Source organism: Enhydra lutris, unplaced genomic scaffold (assembly GCF_002288905.1).
Source record: "Enhydra lutris kenyoni isolate GAN:26980312 unplaced genomic scaffold, ASM228890v2 scaffoldscaffold39, whole genome shotgun sequence".
NCBI lineage: Eukaryota > Metazoa > Chordata > Mammalia > Carnivora > Mustelidae > Enhydra > Enhydra lutris.
Window position 1 is genome coordinate 25,522,515 of NW_019154123.1, and position 16,267 is coordinate 25,538,781.

Consider the following 16,267-nt stretch of genomic DNA (forward strand, 5'->3'; position numbering starts at 1 on the left):
ATTTAGCCGTTGAACTTCTAAAAGCCTGAAATTTGCTGACTCTCTCCTTGTAGTTTAATATGTTCCTCGATGGGTCAAGGGTCCCTGAATAGCATTTAAAATAAGAAGGAGGGGCACCTGGGTGGCTCAGTGGGTTAAAGCCTCTGCCTTTGGCAATGGTCACGATCCCAGGGTTCGGGGATCGAGCCCCGCATCGGGCTCTCTGCTTGGCGGGGAGAGTGCTTCCCCTCCTCTCTCTCCCTGTCTCTCTGCCTACTTGTGGTCTCTGTCTGTCAAATAAATAAATAAAACCTTTAAAAAAAATAAAATAAGAAGGAAATTTTGTAGAGAGATAGATGGGTACAAAGATATTTATCATAGTTTTGTTACAATAGTGAAAAAATGGAAACAATCAAAATATTTAATAGTAAGAGCAAGTGTAATCAGATACACTATTCTATGAAACATTATATGGCCATGAAAATCATGTTTTTGAATAATATTAAGTGATCTAGAAAGAAATCTATAGAACAATGCTCATGTAACGTGAGCAAGGTAGAACAGAAAGCAGTATACAAACAGCACAATGTCAATTTTGCTTTAAAAACATTAAAACATCATTTATTTCTGAGTCATAAAACTGTATTGTGTTTAAATCCCCACAAGGAACAGGCACAACTTTCATAAACAGATATCACAATAAACATAAAAGATGTGGGATCCCACATCATCTCATGTGACTCTCAACGCGTATATTTAGTGAATGTTTGATTCTCTGTGGTTAGAAAAGTGAGTCATGGCTCTCCGTGGACAGCTGAAGGGCCCAGAAAAGGAAGCTGTCGCCAGGGCTGGGCATGCTTATTCTGAGGTGACTCTGATGTGAACTCCCTGTCAGGAGTCACCTGTTCTGGAGCAATGACTTTGGGCTTGGCATGTGGGTGGGGATGATGCTTTTATGGGCTTGTACACCCTGTGTGGGGGCGGAAAGAGGCGACACTCCTGCATGGATGGCCCCCTAGAGAGAACCCAGGGTGACTGGAGACTTGTACTCACGTTTCACCAGGAGGGTCCAACCACAGGACACCTGGCCCCGGACGTTGGAGGCCGTGCAGCTATAGCTCCCACTGTCCCTGGGCTGTGCTCTCAGCAGGCAGAGGTAATGGCGTCTGCCTTCTTCATAAATCTCAACCATGCCTTCTCGTCTCCTCATGGGGGCACCTTCCAGGAACCAGGTCACTTCAGGCTTTGGGGTCCCTGAAACTACAGGGCGAGGTGAAGCACGTGAGGCTCCCTGAGAGTGCACTGTGCTTGTGGGGCAGGTGGGATTCTGGACCCAAGGGAGAAGCTCGTTCTGATGTGAGCTGCCCTCCCCCTGAATAGGCTCTCTTACCCCTCCCCCTGCACTGTGCATGAGTAAACGTCTCAAGAAGGAGGCAGGGTCCGTGGGGAGGAGGGATGTAGGGCGACAAGTCAGGTCTCCAGATCAGCCAAAGCCAGCAGAAGGGAGGAAAGTGCAGGAGCCCCTGTGGTTTGTTTATTGATGGTGATGGTGATGATGGATTTTCCCCTCTAGGGTGGTTAAGAATTAGGACACAGGGCCAATCCATATCCAACAATGAACAGTGGGCCACTGTTGGGTGTTCCTGCAGAATAAGGTATGTTGCTAGACTGAGTCCTTCCTATAAGGTGGCTTCTGGGTGGGCTGGGTTCTAGTCCAAGGGGCTGGGCAGATACCACTGCAGGCTGATGGAGGGAGTGACCTCCCAGGGGCTACACTGGTGGGGCGGGGTGGGACCTTGACCTTCCTTAGCTCTACTCACCCTCGCATCTGAACTTGACTGTCTGATCTTCACTGACTTCCTGGCTTTGGGGCTTGCTCTCAAATTTGGGGAAGGTGGAGTCCCTCTGGCTCTCTATGGGGATTTTCTTGGTAGCAACCTTGCTCACCACCTCCTGGCTTCCCAGACCAGTCTGCCTGGTAGGGTGAGTGGCTGGGGGGTGTGCAGCTGGCCACTCCCTCGCTTCTCCAGAAGACGAGAGGGTGCTCGAGATCAGTGCTCTGGGTTCTGGCTGGACTTTTGCAGCCTGCAGGGTGATGGTACTGGAAGTCTTCTGTAAGATGGGGCTCCTCAGGGCCTTCCTGGATGAGTCCTCGGATGGCTCTGGCTGGGACTCCTGCAGGGGCTGAGGCTGGCTACTTGGGGCCCAGGTCAGGGAGCTCCCTCTCTGGGCGCTGGAGCAGTTCCTTCTTTCGGCGGCAGACTCCAGGCTGTCCACTTTCCGCCCCTGTGTGGTTCCATTGGTCACTTCCTTCCTGATATCTGAACTGGGTGCCTTTGTTCCTCTCACCAGTGACCTGTTTGGTGGTGGTTGGGAAGGGCAATGGGAAAGAGTAAGGGGAAAGAGAATGGTTATCTGGTAACTCACAAGCATTACCCATCACAAGCATGGATTCCAGGGATCACAAAAGCCCATGAATGAAGACAGCGGGAGCAAAAGTCTCTCTCTGCAGCTTTCTCAGCTTCCCAAGGCACAGGGCAAGCCACCATTCCTGCCATTTCCTTGCCCCTCAGCTCAACCCAGAGCCTGTTCTATCTGCATTTATCCAGTCTGCCTTTATTCTCCCCCCCCAACCCCTGAGCACCACCCCAGTTTCCACCATGCAACTGCCTCACCCCCTGTCCCGGCTGCCCTTTGATCCACGGCCTGCATGGCAGCACATGGAGAGAATTCGCTGCGGGGAGAATAAGACCGAGCTTCTCAACGGAGCCCGCAAGGATGCCCTGAGTGAGCCTCTTGGACCTCACCAGACTGTCTGCACGGCCTGCCAGGCTGCCGCCACACCGATGTTCTTCTGGGGCCCCTGGGGGGCCCACCTGGCTCTCATCTCCCCACTTTCACACATGCTACTGTCCTGCTGGGCACACCCTCCCTGCGCTTTTCCTCACCTGGCTAACATTCCCCTGCAAGGGCCTGAACTCAAACATCAAGCGTCCAGGAAGGGTTTCTGCGACCCTCTAACCTCCTTCCTCTGCCTCAGACCTGCTGCAGCTTGTAACTCTGGCTTCGGGCAGCTCTGCCGAAAGCCCTTTCCCTCCGCCAGGCATCTGCCCACCCCTCGGACCTGGTGTCTAGCCAGCGCCCTTCCTAGTGACAGCTAACCGGCCTGGCCAGACGCCAGAGAAAGATGACAGCACTGTCTTCGAGTATCACTGTGCTGGTGAGCCTGCGCCCAAGCCTGTGTGGCCTACCACGGCAGGAGAACAAAACCAAGCCTAACAAGGGCCCCGACTGTCAGCCCTCCCTCCTATGCAGGGACTCAGAAACTCAGGGCATTTCTCTGTTACAACCTCTCTTTTCTTGCAGGGCATGTCAAGATGGAAACAGTGATGACAAATCCTAGACATACCTATTGGCATTATCCAAACCTGGAAGAAGGGAGAAGGGGAGACTGTTAGTGGACTATCTTATGTACCAAGAGGAGACAATGATAAGACAGCACTGGTTTTAATTTCTTAGGGAGTACTCACCTCCCCAGCTTCTGCCTGGCCCCCATCTACGCTCCTCCCACCTTCCCTCTGCATCCCTGGTGCTGAACCGCTTGGATTAACCGGATGAGCTGGGAGCTGGTCAGATCCCCAGCTCTGAGACACCATCGAGGCCTCCATGGCTGCCCTGGGCCTTCTCTGGAAGTCTCGGTGACCATACCCTGTGCCATGGGACATGTCCCGTTCACTGGCCACAGAAGGAAACCAATTGAGGGACAAACCAAAATAAACATCTGAAAATTTCAAACCCAAACAGTTTAAGTTACTTGTGGCCCTCAAAAACAAACCTTCCCAAACGATCAGTTTTGACAAATACCTGCTTTAAAAATGTACGGACAAAGTGTAATTGGATTCAGTTCTTCAAGGAAAAAAACATACTATATATATATTTTTTTTTCCTTTTTTTTTTTTTCCCTGACGCATCATTTTTAAAGATTTTATTACGGAAAATTTCAAAATGTACAATAGTAGAGAGGATATAACCAACTCTGAAAGCCATCACTCAGATTAAGGAAATAGCACCATTTTGCCTGTCTTTTTTATTCCTTTTTGTTTTAGATTTCAGAGCAGCTTCTTCTGGGAGTTATTTTAAAACACATCCCAGGCAGCATATCATTTTGTCATTAAGTACTTGGGAAGGGAGCAGTTCTTTAATTCAGAGCTAGGGCAAGTCAGGGGTGTGGCTTGACCATTCTATAATGCCTAACAGCAGGTCCGATCCCACGGTGAGCTGTGAAGTCTCATTCTTGGGTCCAGACCAGGACTTTCGGTGGTGTAGAATGAAACAGAGAATACCAGTGTACTGTGTGTGGTACAACTCAGGACTATTTTAACGGAAACAATTTGTTTATATCCATATATATGGCCTGTGTCACAACACAGAACAAAACTCTTTGGGTCATGAAAAACACTCTAGACAACAGTGGTAAAGAGAGCAAGGAGGAACAGTTTCTGAAAAGAAAAGGGAATGTGGAAGAAAAAAGTCATAGGAGAAAGAAAGGTAAGAAAGGGGGAGGATAGTGAAGGTTGTTTCCCTCCCTGCTTCTCCAAACCCCACCTTGCTCAAGGTTCCCGCTCGATAGAATGATGTTAACCCCCTTCCCCACCCACACTCCTGCTTCCACAGGCTGGACTTGGCAGAACCAAGGGGAATGTAAAGAGAAGACAGATTCAAAGAGATTTCCAGGGAAGAACTGACAGGGCTGGATGCCTGCAGCAAGGAGGAGGCAGGGGTCAAAGGAGATGCTGAAAGTCCGGTCCAGATGCAGAGGAAAAGCAGAATCCTGGGGCAGACAGAGTTTAAAGTTGAGGGAACGCCCGATGGGAAGGACAGAGAGGATGATAAGTTAAATTTTAGGCAGGTTAAATTTGGGGTCATGGCAAGGTATTTGGAATGTCCACTCTTCTGGTGGCAATCAGAGGTACAAAAAGGAATGTGAGTGAGAAAAAAGACACTGAAGACACAGGTGTGGGGCACTGTGCCGGGACATGAGTTCGAGATCCTGGCCCAGGGGGAACGCTCGGGGAGGGGGGTGGGTCAGTGGAACACGGATCTGTAACGAACAGCAGGGTATAGACACCAGGCAGGGGCATCCTGTATGAGCCCCCCACCACTTGATACCTTGGATAGAAAGCTCGGCCGACATGGAGGCCTTCCCTGACCCATTCACCACCAGGCATGTGTACACGCCCACATCATCACGGCTGACCTCGTGGATTTCCAGAACTTGTACCCCATTCTTCTCAGACATAGACACACGGGCACTTGGCTGCAGGGGAACCTCTCCCTGTGGATGGCAAGAGGGCAGCTGGGTCAGAGAAACCTGCTTACTTCATGGCACCCTCCAAGCCTGGCTGGGATGGACACCAGGCCTGGGCAGCACAATCCTCCGCTCTGGGGTCTGTCAGTGTGCTCAGAGAGCAGTCTTTGGACAATCCACGGGCCCTGACTCGAGGTCCGTGTGTGCGGTGTGGCGTCAGGTCCGGCTCAGAGCAGGTGTGTGAGCTTGTTTCAGAGATGCCCTAGTTCAAGGTGGGGAGCCTTCATTCCTCACGTTAGCTCTGCTTGGCCACCCTCTCCTTTACTCTTTTCCCAGGCTCAGTCCAGCAGAATTCCAAAATAGGGAAAAGGTGTCCCCTCACTCATTTCGGTCAGGGGCTCCCGTCTGTGAGAAAGCTAGTCTCACAGGCCTCGACCCCAAGCTTTCCCCAAGGTTCCTCCCTGCCCTGCTGAACATCCACCCCACCCCTCACACCCCCTGATGCTGCCACTCCCCTCCTCCAGCCCTTCTGCTATGCCTTCACACCACCCGGCCCTGAATGAAATACTCTCAACAGTATTTTGAGGGAGCTGGCATCATCTCTGGTCTCACAGATAAGGACACCAATGTTCCAAGAGACCAAATGATTTGCCCAGCATCACATGTTTTACAAATGAGGGAGCTGCGGCTTGACACCTAGTCTTATGACTTCGAATTCCACTCTCTGGGGATGGTCAGGTCTGTTCTGACTCAGAAATGTTATGCTGTTTGGGGAGTGTGTGGATTCTAGGACATGGCAGGCTGAGTTACAGAGGCATCGTGTACAATAGGGGCAGGGACAAGCATGGCTATCGGGCATACAGAGAACCCTGGAGAACCATCTACAGTTGAGCAGAAGGGACTGATCAGACAGACAGACACCCGTTGGTCCAAGGGCCTAACCCTCTTCATTCAGGGTCCCCAGGCCGGGACCAGAGTTGGGGCAGATCAAATCTCACCTTGAGCCAGGTGACCTGCGGTTGGGGCCGGCCAGTGATCTTGCACGAAAACCGTCCCATCTGTCCTTCTCGGACTATGGCTCGGCCCAACTTAGTAGCAAACTTTGGTGGGCACTCTCCCCAGATGCTAGGACGAGTCTCCACGGCAGGGGCAGAGAATCTGTCCCTAGAAAGAAATGAGCAGAGAGTCCAGCTGCAATTCAGATCTCTCTGCCCCCACCCACGTCACTTGAGCTGGGTCAGCTACGAGCAAAAGGCAGCCTTCCCAATCCTCTGCCTCATGCACCTTCTGGAAAGGTCCATGGAACCAAAACCTATTTCCTCTACCCCCTGATCATGCAGTGCAACTTCACGTACTAGCCTCCTTTGTGGTAAGGTACACCTGGAGTCTACCGAGCTCTGGCCCAAAGCCTGGGTTTGGGCCAACAGGCCATAAGCAAAAGTGATGTGTGCCACCTCCAGGCTAAACCCATAAAAAGCCCCTGTGAGATTCTCCACGCTCCCTCTTGCCCATCCTTCTGGCTGGATGCAGAAGATCCAAGAGAGGCTCCAAGGCCAAGAGATGATGGAACTGCAAAAGGGAAGGAGCGCAGGTCCCTGAACGATGATGGCAAGGTTCTCTGACTGTTCTAGAATACCTAAGTTGACTGCTTGAGCAAGAAATAAACTTTCCCTGTATTAAACTGTTGCCATTTGGGGGCTGGCATGTTATAGCAACTACTGTTACTTATCTTTACCAACAAAGGTTTCCTTTCCCTAAGAAGTGCCCCATATGGATGGCCTCTTCCAGGTCTGCTTACTTAAATGTGACTATTGCCTTGACTGTCAGCGATCCCTGCAGACTCCGGGCACACAGTACACTCCCTCAGTGTGTAGCAGCTAGACCGCTCAAAGGGGCTATCCCTCCAGGCTAGTAGGTCAGGAGGCACTGTGCAACAGCCACATCATATCCCAGGGGGCTTTTGCTATTACAACCCAGGTTGCCCAGGAAGACTTATGCCCCAGACCTGTTCTGTCAGGTCAGCAGAAAAAGCTAATGCCCCCTTACCCTGGTTTGAACATCCCACAACTTACCCCAAGGTTTTAGAAACAGCAGGCTGACCATGCTTCTTCATAAAGCCCCCTGTGAGAAGGAAACAGAGAGAGAGGCTTGAAGAGTCGGGTCTGAGCCACCAACTTGGAGCAACGAAGGTCAGGAAGAGTCAACCACAGAAGTAGGGTGGGATAATGCCGGGAAACAGTTCACCTTGACTGAGCCCATCCTGGGCCAGGCAGGACACCAGTGATATGTATCACTTAAGGCTGGTACTAAGTTGTCCTTCTAGTTCTTAAACAGAAGAGAAAAAGGAGTCATAGAGCCAGTGTTAGTGTAGAAACGTTTCCATGCACACCTGTTCTAGATCATTCAACCATTCTGCTGAGCCAATGGACCTTCTACTCTGGGAATTATCGGTGGTGATCCAGAACCTCTCTAGAAGAGGACCCTGGCGGAGCGAGGGAGGGAGACGCACATACATCTCTCTCACCGGATCTATTCACGCTGGATACAATCACCATTCCATCCTCCCACGTGTGGCTCAGCAAACAGCAAGATCTGTCCTGCTGGCGCGGAGCAGACCCCTGGTGCTGGGCTCACCAGAACCCGCACCAGTAGCTCTGTGGACACTGCGGGTCCTGGGTAAGGTGCTATCATGCCGGACAGGATGTGGTTAAACAGCAAACCCAGTCAGATGAGGGCATGGAGAGGGACCATTCCTAACGTGACCAGGAACAGGAAGTGACCATAACGTGCAGGGGGAAAGGAGGACATTTCCGAGATAGTGATCAGCCTGGGAGTTGTTCTCTTTTTGCCACAAGCTGGGAATGTTTATAAAACCCCACTCAAGGCACACACAGAAAGCATGGAAGTCATTCCCTGAATATCAGCAGGCAACTGCAATGGGAAATTTGCAGGGTGTTTACTGGAAAGGGTAAACTTCCTTAAATTCCAGCACCCATCGCATCTGTACGAATGCGTAGGAAGATGGGAATGGGGGCTGCGTGTTTCCTTTGGCGTATCTGGCTCAAGGATTAAAGAACCTTAGTGAGAAAGGATTAATAGCAAACACCAGCATTACATGTAAGCTAGGGTTCCAGGCCACTGACAATGATTATCTATGTATCTCTATTTAACATCACTCTGTCACGAGTTGTGTATGGTTTTCATTCCATAATGTGGGTTTGGTTCTTGTCACTCAATAGTGTATTCAAGGTTAAAAGGACTTCTAAGCAGATAAAAGGAGAAACTTGTGCAGGGAGGACCCAACTGACCATCACCAGCAAGATGCTGGGGCCCCTCAGATGATCGCCCTCCAGATGCTGGAGGAAGGACCAGCCAGTCAGTCCTTTTTGAAAGTATTGGAGCTGGGGCGCCTGGGTGGCTCAGTGGGTTAAAGCCTCTGCCTTCGGCTCAGGTCATGGTCCCAGGGTCCTGGGATCCAGCCCCGCATTGGGATCTCTGCTCCGCCTGGAGCCTGCTTCCTCCCCTCTCTCTCTGCCTGCTTCTCTGCCTACTTGTGATCTCTCTCTCTGTCAAATAAATAAATAAAATCTTTAAAAAAAAAAAAATGAAAGTATTGGAGCAAATGAGAATCCTAAGCTCTGAAGAGGCTCTGGTCTTAGACCAGCACCTTCCTTTCTGGGCCTCAAAATCAAAGGGAATGATGCTAAAAGTAGAAAAGAAAGTTTACAAAGCTGTTCATTTCAGTCTTGCTGGTAACAGTAAAAATTAGAAACAGTGCAAACGTCACACAGTAGGAAGAATAATAAGGAAAGTATACCATTAAACATCTTATTCTGCCATCAAATCATGTTGAAGAGTCCACGAGACAGGCAGAAATAGGTCACGAAATGACAGGGTTTGCTCTTCAGCACGTTCCACTTGGCCAGTGAGCCTCTGTACTCCCCTGAGCTTGTCCTGACCGCCATCTTGCCAGACCCAGGGGGCAATCCTGTTCCCCGGCACTCAGGTGCTCAACAGCGTTTGCCGTGGGGCCACTCCACTCCCAAGTGCCTTCTCCTCCAGACTCTCCTGCTCTCACCAGGTTCCGAGTCTTCTTCAACCACCTTCTCTATTCCACCTTTGCATTTGGGAGTGCCCTGGGGCTGAGACCTGGGTCCTTGCTTTGCACTTCGTATTCCTGCCCGCCCCCCCCCCAACAACCCCAGGAGGTCTTACATCATCCAATCACTTTAAATATCACCTATAAGCTGATGACTCTCAAACCATGTTCCCACCAGAACTTCCTGTTCATTCAACAGAAGTATCCAGAAGAGTGCCCAAATCCTTACAGGATTCAAATCCTTGTGAAATAAAGGCATTTTTATGAAAAGAAGAGCAGGTTACAACATTATCTATTCAGTGTGATCTTAACTAGAAAAAATAAAATAAAGTATCAAAACACAGGAAAGCAACCAGAAGAAAATACATCGAAATTTATTAGTAGTGATTGTTTTGGGGTAGTGGGACTATGAGGAATCGGTTCAGCTGTATTTTTTAAAACCTAAAAATATGACAGTAAAGACAAAAACAAGAGGAGGTCTAGTTACCAAAAATAAAGAAAAAAAAGGAGGGGTGGGCAAGTGAATAGGGCCTCTTGCACCTGCTAACACCAAAGCATTCAGCCACACACCCAATCACTGAGGCTCCCTCTGAAAAATATCTATGTACCGTTCACGGCATTTTTTTTTTTTAAAGATACCTTTTTTTTTTTTTTTTAAAGATTTTATCCGTTTGACAGACAGAGATCACAAATAGGCAGAGAGCCAGGCAGAGAGAGACGGTGAGGGGGGCAGGCCCCCCGCCGAGCAGAGAGCCCGATGCGGGCTCAATCCCAGGACCTTGGGATCATCACCTGATGAGCCTGAGCAGAGGCTTTAACCCACTGAGCCACCCAGGCGCCCCTTATCATGCTACCTTATCACTCACTTCACATTGGAGCAAAGATTTGATAAAAATTAGACTGATCATCTGATGAAGGGATGAACAAAATGTGGTCTATATATACAATGAACTATTATTCAGCCAAACAGAGGAATAACATTCTGACACATGTAGCGACATGCAAGAACCCTGAGAAAATCTGCTAAGTGAGGAAAGCCAGACTCAGAAAAACGTCTGATTCTATTTTGACGAAATGTTCAGAAGAGGCAAGTGGAGAGAGACAAAGTACATCAGCAGTTGCCAGGGCCTAGGGGAGGAGGCAGATGGGGAAGACTGCTCAGTGGGAATGGGCTTCTGTTCAAGATGATGAAAAGTTCTGGAACTAGATGGTGGTGATGGTCACACGACTTGGTGAATTGTCCTTAATGTCACTGAATTGTATACTTTAAAATGGCTGCAGTGGTAAATTTATGTGTGCTTGAACTACAATAAAAAACAGAGCAAGCATTTTGAAGATTCTTGGGAGATGAACATCTTAATCCAAAACGCTAAAATTCTTTTATTCCTTAAAAAAAAAAAAAAAAAGCGAAACTATGGCATTGCCTAAAAGAAGAGCAAAAGAACACTGCTTGAAGGCACTTCTGAATCAGGACGAGAGCAGTTTATGGCTGATCCGAAGGTAACACAGCAAGCAGTCAGCTAGCAATGAAATGGGGTGCTTATTTTAATGTGAGTTAACACCAGCGAGTTGACATCAAAACGAAAAGAGAATTTGGGCTAAGATAACTAACAAGGTCTATTTATAGGCAAAAATTTGAAGTTGTAAGTTGTCAGATAAGGCAAAATTAATTTTGTGAAACTATGAAATCTGGCAGAACAGTAAGTCTACGGAGAAAAATAAGTGGAAAGGGGATTAGGACGGAAATGCCAAAAATAGAAGAGTAAGTTAAGAGAATTGGTGAAGACAGGATCGAGTTAGTGAGAGGGGAAAAAAAGGCCAAGGCACTGAAAGTATTTAAACAGTTCTCTTAGGTTTTTCAAGGACGAGTAAAAGAGAGTGCTGGCAGGTTTTAGGAGTGAAAAGTTCAACGGCGGGGGAAACTAGCACTTTTTGTTAAAGCATACAGAGACACTGGGTTGGGACAGAGAATGCTGCCGACAAGGGGAATAATGGGATCAAGATGGTAGGAGACCGAATGCTTCCAAAATACATGATGATATAACTTATCATCCAAATAGGGACTCTTGACACTGGAAGGGACATAATTAATCATTCTCCCGGGACAACAGGAGTAAACCAGGGCTGTTCCAGGCAAATCAGGGAGCAGTCACCCTGCCTGCAGCCAACTTCAAAGTGAATTTTAAGGATTTCTTAAAACAGTGGTTTTAAACAGAAAAAATGCCCATTTTTTAATAACAGATAGTAATGTCCCCGTGCCATCCATGGAGTTCACTGCTAACCACCCATGTATGATCTCAAAAAGAAAATAAATGAAAGCCCTAACTAAAATATTAACAAAAGATAAAAGGAAAGTAAACTATAATAATACTTATTTCAATCTGTAAGTGTTCAAGCACGACTGTTTCAGGTAAGCGAGAAGATATGAAGACACTTGCCCTGACTCATGGCCATTATCTGGATTTAAAAGCAAGTGATCAAGCCATGCAAGGTACTAGAAGTCCAGGAAAATGAAAGGAGATAGGTATTCATGTGGACACTTAAAAATAAAAAGAGTTGAAAAAAGAACTATTTCTCAATAAAGAGAGAAAGAAATTAAAAAGAAGAAAAATATTAGGATAGCCTAAAAAGGGGTAGTGTTAAGATCAATGGCAAAGTGGACATATGATATAAAAAAGAATGTACAAGGGGCACCTGGGTGGCTTACTAGGTTAGGTGTCTGCCTTCCGCTCAGGTCCTGATCTCAGAGTCCTGGAATTGAACTACGAGTCAGGCTCCCTGCTCAGCAGGGAGTCTGCTTCTCCCTTTCCCTCCACCTGTCCTTCCTCCTGCTTGTGCTCTCTCTCTCTCTCAAATAAATAAAATCTTTTTGAAAAGAGTGCAAAATAACCTTAAAGTAAGATAATATAGCAAGACAAGTTATAGAGCACTGGGATACAGAAAATGAAAAACCGAAGACCGTGTGGAGTATGTGTGTTGGGTGGGGGGGGATGGTGTCACTAACTCTCTCCCCTTTCCTCAGATTTCCATCTTCCAAAACCTGATCCGCGTTTAGATCTGACTCGTTCTTCCAGGACTAGCCCAAGTTCTTCCTCTAAGAAGACATCACAGACCATCTCAGCCTCCAGAGGTCTCCTTCTCCTCTGAGTTTACAAGCCCATGTGTGGATTGTTGGCCATGCTCCCTTGGCTGGAGTTGCGCTTTCTCTTAGCTTTTCACGCGCTGATGTCCTATCTGACCAACCAGGTTCCTGCAGAAAGGATTTGACCAAGTACTGTGTCTCCCACACAACATCCCACATAGTTACCACCTCATAAACTGGCTCTTCTGTACAGCAAGGAAGACATGAGACTTTTGCCGAGATGGTCTTGACATGCAAATATTTCATGGGCAAGAAACCCATGGGGCACAAAGAATGATGTTCATTCCTAACACATTTTTACTATTAACTTTGACGAGACAGAAAAGGACAATGACTCAGAGCATTTTACAATTCTGACTGGATTGTTTAATAGGGTGCAGGCCCCTACCAAAAGGAAGGGGCATCAGAGAGTGCTAGAAACTGAGAAGAGTTTATACAAAATATCAATGGGTAATAGAATTACAGGTCTGTAGGAAGGTGGAGAATGTAGATTTTAAAAAGACATTACAAGAGAAATAAGAGCACACACACTAGTACATGGAGAATCACAACAGACGTTCCTGAGGTAGACAATAATTGAAGACTCAGCCACTATAAACAGACGTGGGCTCAAAATCCAGAATCTCATTGATCTAATCCAATGTGAAAATAAAAAGAATCTGAGAAATCTGTCCCTGGGAAAGCGGAGCAGCAAAAAAGGTGGCACAGGAGAGTTTCCTACAAATCCCAAATCCCCCAAGAACGCTGGCACCAGTATAGCCAGGATAGTGGTCCCTAGGGTCACTCTTAGCCCTTATGTTCCACGACATGGGGTCACTCTCCCCAGGCTCGCCGGCTGACCCTTTTTCTCCCACACAGTCAGGGAGCCCTGGCTTGTAGGACAGGGGTTTCATGGGGGTATAGAGAGTGGATGCTGCAGGACAGAGGCCCGGGGGACATGTGCTTGGGTGGACAATGTGCAGGAGGCCGACCTTCTGGAAGAGGAGTGCCAGGCCGACCTAGCGGGAGCGCAGGCCTTGTTTGGAACAGGGGCAACTAAAAGGCAAAGCATAAAACCTATAGATCTTGCCATCCAGTGGTGGATAAAGGAGGAACAGAGGAAAATCTATCTTTCTGGGATAAAGGGATAAAGTAACAAAAGTGAAACAAGGGAAGCAGAGGTGAGGGGGCGGAGGTGAGTTGCTTTCTATTGTTTCACTGGCCAATGTGCTGTTGTTAAAAGATACAACACATTGATCCCTCTGGTTTGGATCTGGGACATGCCTTCTACAAGGAGAGGGAAACAATATTGCTCAGTCAATTTTCAGGAAATCGATGCTTAAAGACAGGAGACCAATGGCAGCCCCCTCCCCCAACACACTTTAGTGAGATATTCTGCCTAAGTCAAATCATCTCATTTTCTTCCTTGATCCCCTCCAATGGCTTTCCATCACCAGCGTCTATCCCCTGCCTGCCTCTCCAGACCTATTCTTACTCTGCTGACCCCACTAACTTTCTCACTATTTCTCACTCTAAATGATGTCTGCATAAAGACCCATAACTCTTTGTCTGGGCCCTTATTTCTGGTCTCAGGAGCAGACTCAGTTCACACAGAGGGCAAGCCAGGGTGATGGAGAGCTCTTGTCTCAGGAAGGAGCCTCAAGTGAGGGCAGACGGAGATCTGGGATGGTGGAGTGGTAAACACTTCCCCCCTTCAGTTAAATCCGCATTCCTAGGGCTACTCTTCTCCCTTAAATCCCATGATGTGAGATCCTCCTTCCTCTTGCTATCACATTCCAGGCAGTCGGTTACCGGCTGTCTTTCTCACGCATAGTCAAGGAGCTCTTAATTCTACTACAAAAGTTATACTTGTTCCTTGGTTATAGTCTCTCTTTCTCAGCAGCAAGTAGATCTCAGGGGTCAGGGACCCTGTGTGAGCCACCCTGCATTTTCGCCAGGGCCTGACCCAGAGAGGAACAGAGCCACGAATAGGGTGATGGATACAGGAATCTGCTCTTTACTCATTGGAGACATTCTATGATGAGGGGGGCATATCTTTGGTTTGTGGCAGAGACAAAAGTGGGCAGCCTCAGAACCCTTCACCTCCGGTGGTGGGGGGAAGCTGGGGAAAGAAGTCCATAGTGGGGGAGAAGGAGGATTCTGCTTGAAGGCTGGAGTACGTAGCAGAGAGAGAAGAAAGAGTGATGATGGCCAAGGCCAGGTCCAGAAAGGAGTGTGTGTGGTGGGGAACGGGGACTAGATTTTTGTCCCTCCTATTTATTTCAAAGAAAACTCCCTAAGAGGAGGGACCTCCTGTCTAAAACTACTCCCCAGTGAATACGTATTCATTATTTTAAATTTTACTTAAAAAAAATTGTTCATTGCATTCTAATGCAGAGTGGTTAATGGCTTGGAATTTATTTTTCAGAGATGAAAATAACCTTGATCCACATCCTCTGAAAGTACTGCTTTTGCTACTCCTCTCCCCCTAGAATACGTCACCCCTATAAGCTTCCTCACTGCTCAGGGCACTGGACGTGTCAAGCACGGCCAGGATAACCATGTAAGTTATTATCTAAACTGGGATCCTTCTGAAAGTCAAAGGAGGCTCAGTTTATCATGACATTGGCAGAGTAGGCATAAATCAGATAAACGGTCACCCTAAGGATACCCACCATGCCCACAGGGCTGCAAAAGGGGCAAGCACCTGGCAATCACGTTTTATGCTCATCGCCATGCCCCTTATAGGTACAGATGGGAACATGGCTGTACCCGTCCTCAGGATGATCAATCCCAATCTTGCCAGCGACATGGAGGAAGGAATGGATACGGGCTAGCTCTGGTTGTGTCATACCCGTTCTCTACACATCTTCTCCTGGTTTTGTGGCTGCTTTCTCACAACTTGTGTGCACATGTTCCCATTCTGCCTTTCCAGGCCATATCACATACCACTGCTAGCTTTTATAGCTGCCCTGTGTTACTCAGCTGATATTCCAAATGGATAGTTACAAAAGGAGAAATATGTCAGTCAGATTGCATGAAATACTTTGGGGATATTCTGATAAAGTATTTAGCGCTGGTTAATTTTATGCATCAATTTAAGTGAGCTGTGGGGTGCCTAGATATTTGGTCAAACGTTATTTTGGATGTCGGTGTAAGGGTGCTTTGGTGTTTTTTTTTAAGGTTTTATTTATTTGAGAGAGAGAGTGCCCGTGCAAGCAGGGAGAGCAGGGGTGGAATGAGACGGACAAGCAGACTCCATGCTGAGTGTGGAGATTGACCTGGGGCTGGATCCCACAACCCTGAGATCATCACTGAAAGCAAGGTGAAAGCGGGAGTCAGATACTTAACCAAATGAGCCACCCAGTAGCCCCTGCACGAGGGTGTTTTTGGATGAGATTAACATTGAAATCAGTAGATTGAGTAAAACAGATTGACATCACTAATGTTAGTGGGCCTCATCCAACCAGTTGAAGACCCAAATAGAAGGAAAAAGTGAGGAATTCCTCCCATGTGACTGCCTCTAAGCTGGGACATGGGTTTTTCCTCTGTGGTTGACTTAGACTGAAACATCAGCTCTTCCGGTTTTGGAGTCTGCCGGTCTTTGCACTGAAACAACCCCATCAACTCTCTTGGCTCTTGGGCCTTCGGACTTGGATTAGAACTACACCATTGACTCCCCTGGGTCTCCAGCTTCTGGACTACAGATCTTGGGACCTGTTAGCTTCTATGATTGTGCGAGCCAATTTCTTGAAATGAA

General features: G+C 47.9%; 1 protein-coding gene across 6 annotated transcripts in view; it reads right to left on the reverse strand.

Moving 5' to 3' along the window:
- The window catches only part of LOC111154981 (myosin light chain kinase), a 174,293-nt gene that overhangs the window by 111,051 nt on the left and 46,975 nt on the right, over positions 1-16,267 (reverse strand). For 3 of the 6 annotated variants that reach the window (XM_022514943.1, XM_022514947.1, XM_022514946.1), the window contains exons 3-8: positions 7,360-7,408; positions 6,286-6,451; positions 5,149-5,314; positions 3,389-3,407; positions 1,800-2,335; positions 1,033-1,239 (exon numbers count right to left, since the gene is read on the reverse strand). In XM_022514943.1, coding sequence (XP_022370651.1) covers positions 1,033-1,239; positions 1,800-2,335; positions 3,389-3,407; positions 5,149-5,314; positions 6,286-6,451; positions 7,360-7,408 — 1,143 coding nt within the window. The remainder of the gene's footprint in view (positions 1-1,032; positions 1,240-1,799; positions 2,336-3,388; positions 3,408-5,148; positions 5,315-6,285; positions 6,452-7,359; positions 7,409-16,267) is intronic. The other 3 variants (XM_022514949.1, XM_022514948.1, XM_022514945.1) reach the window with 2 other exon arrangements.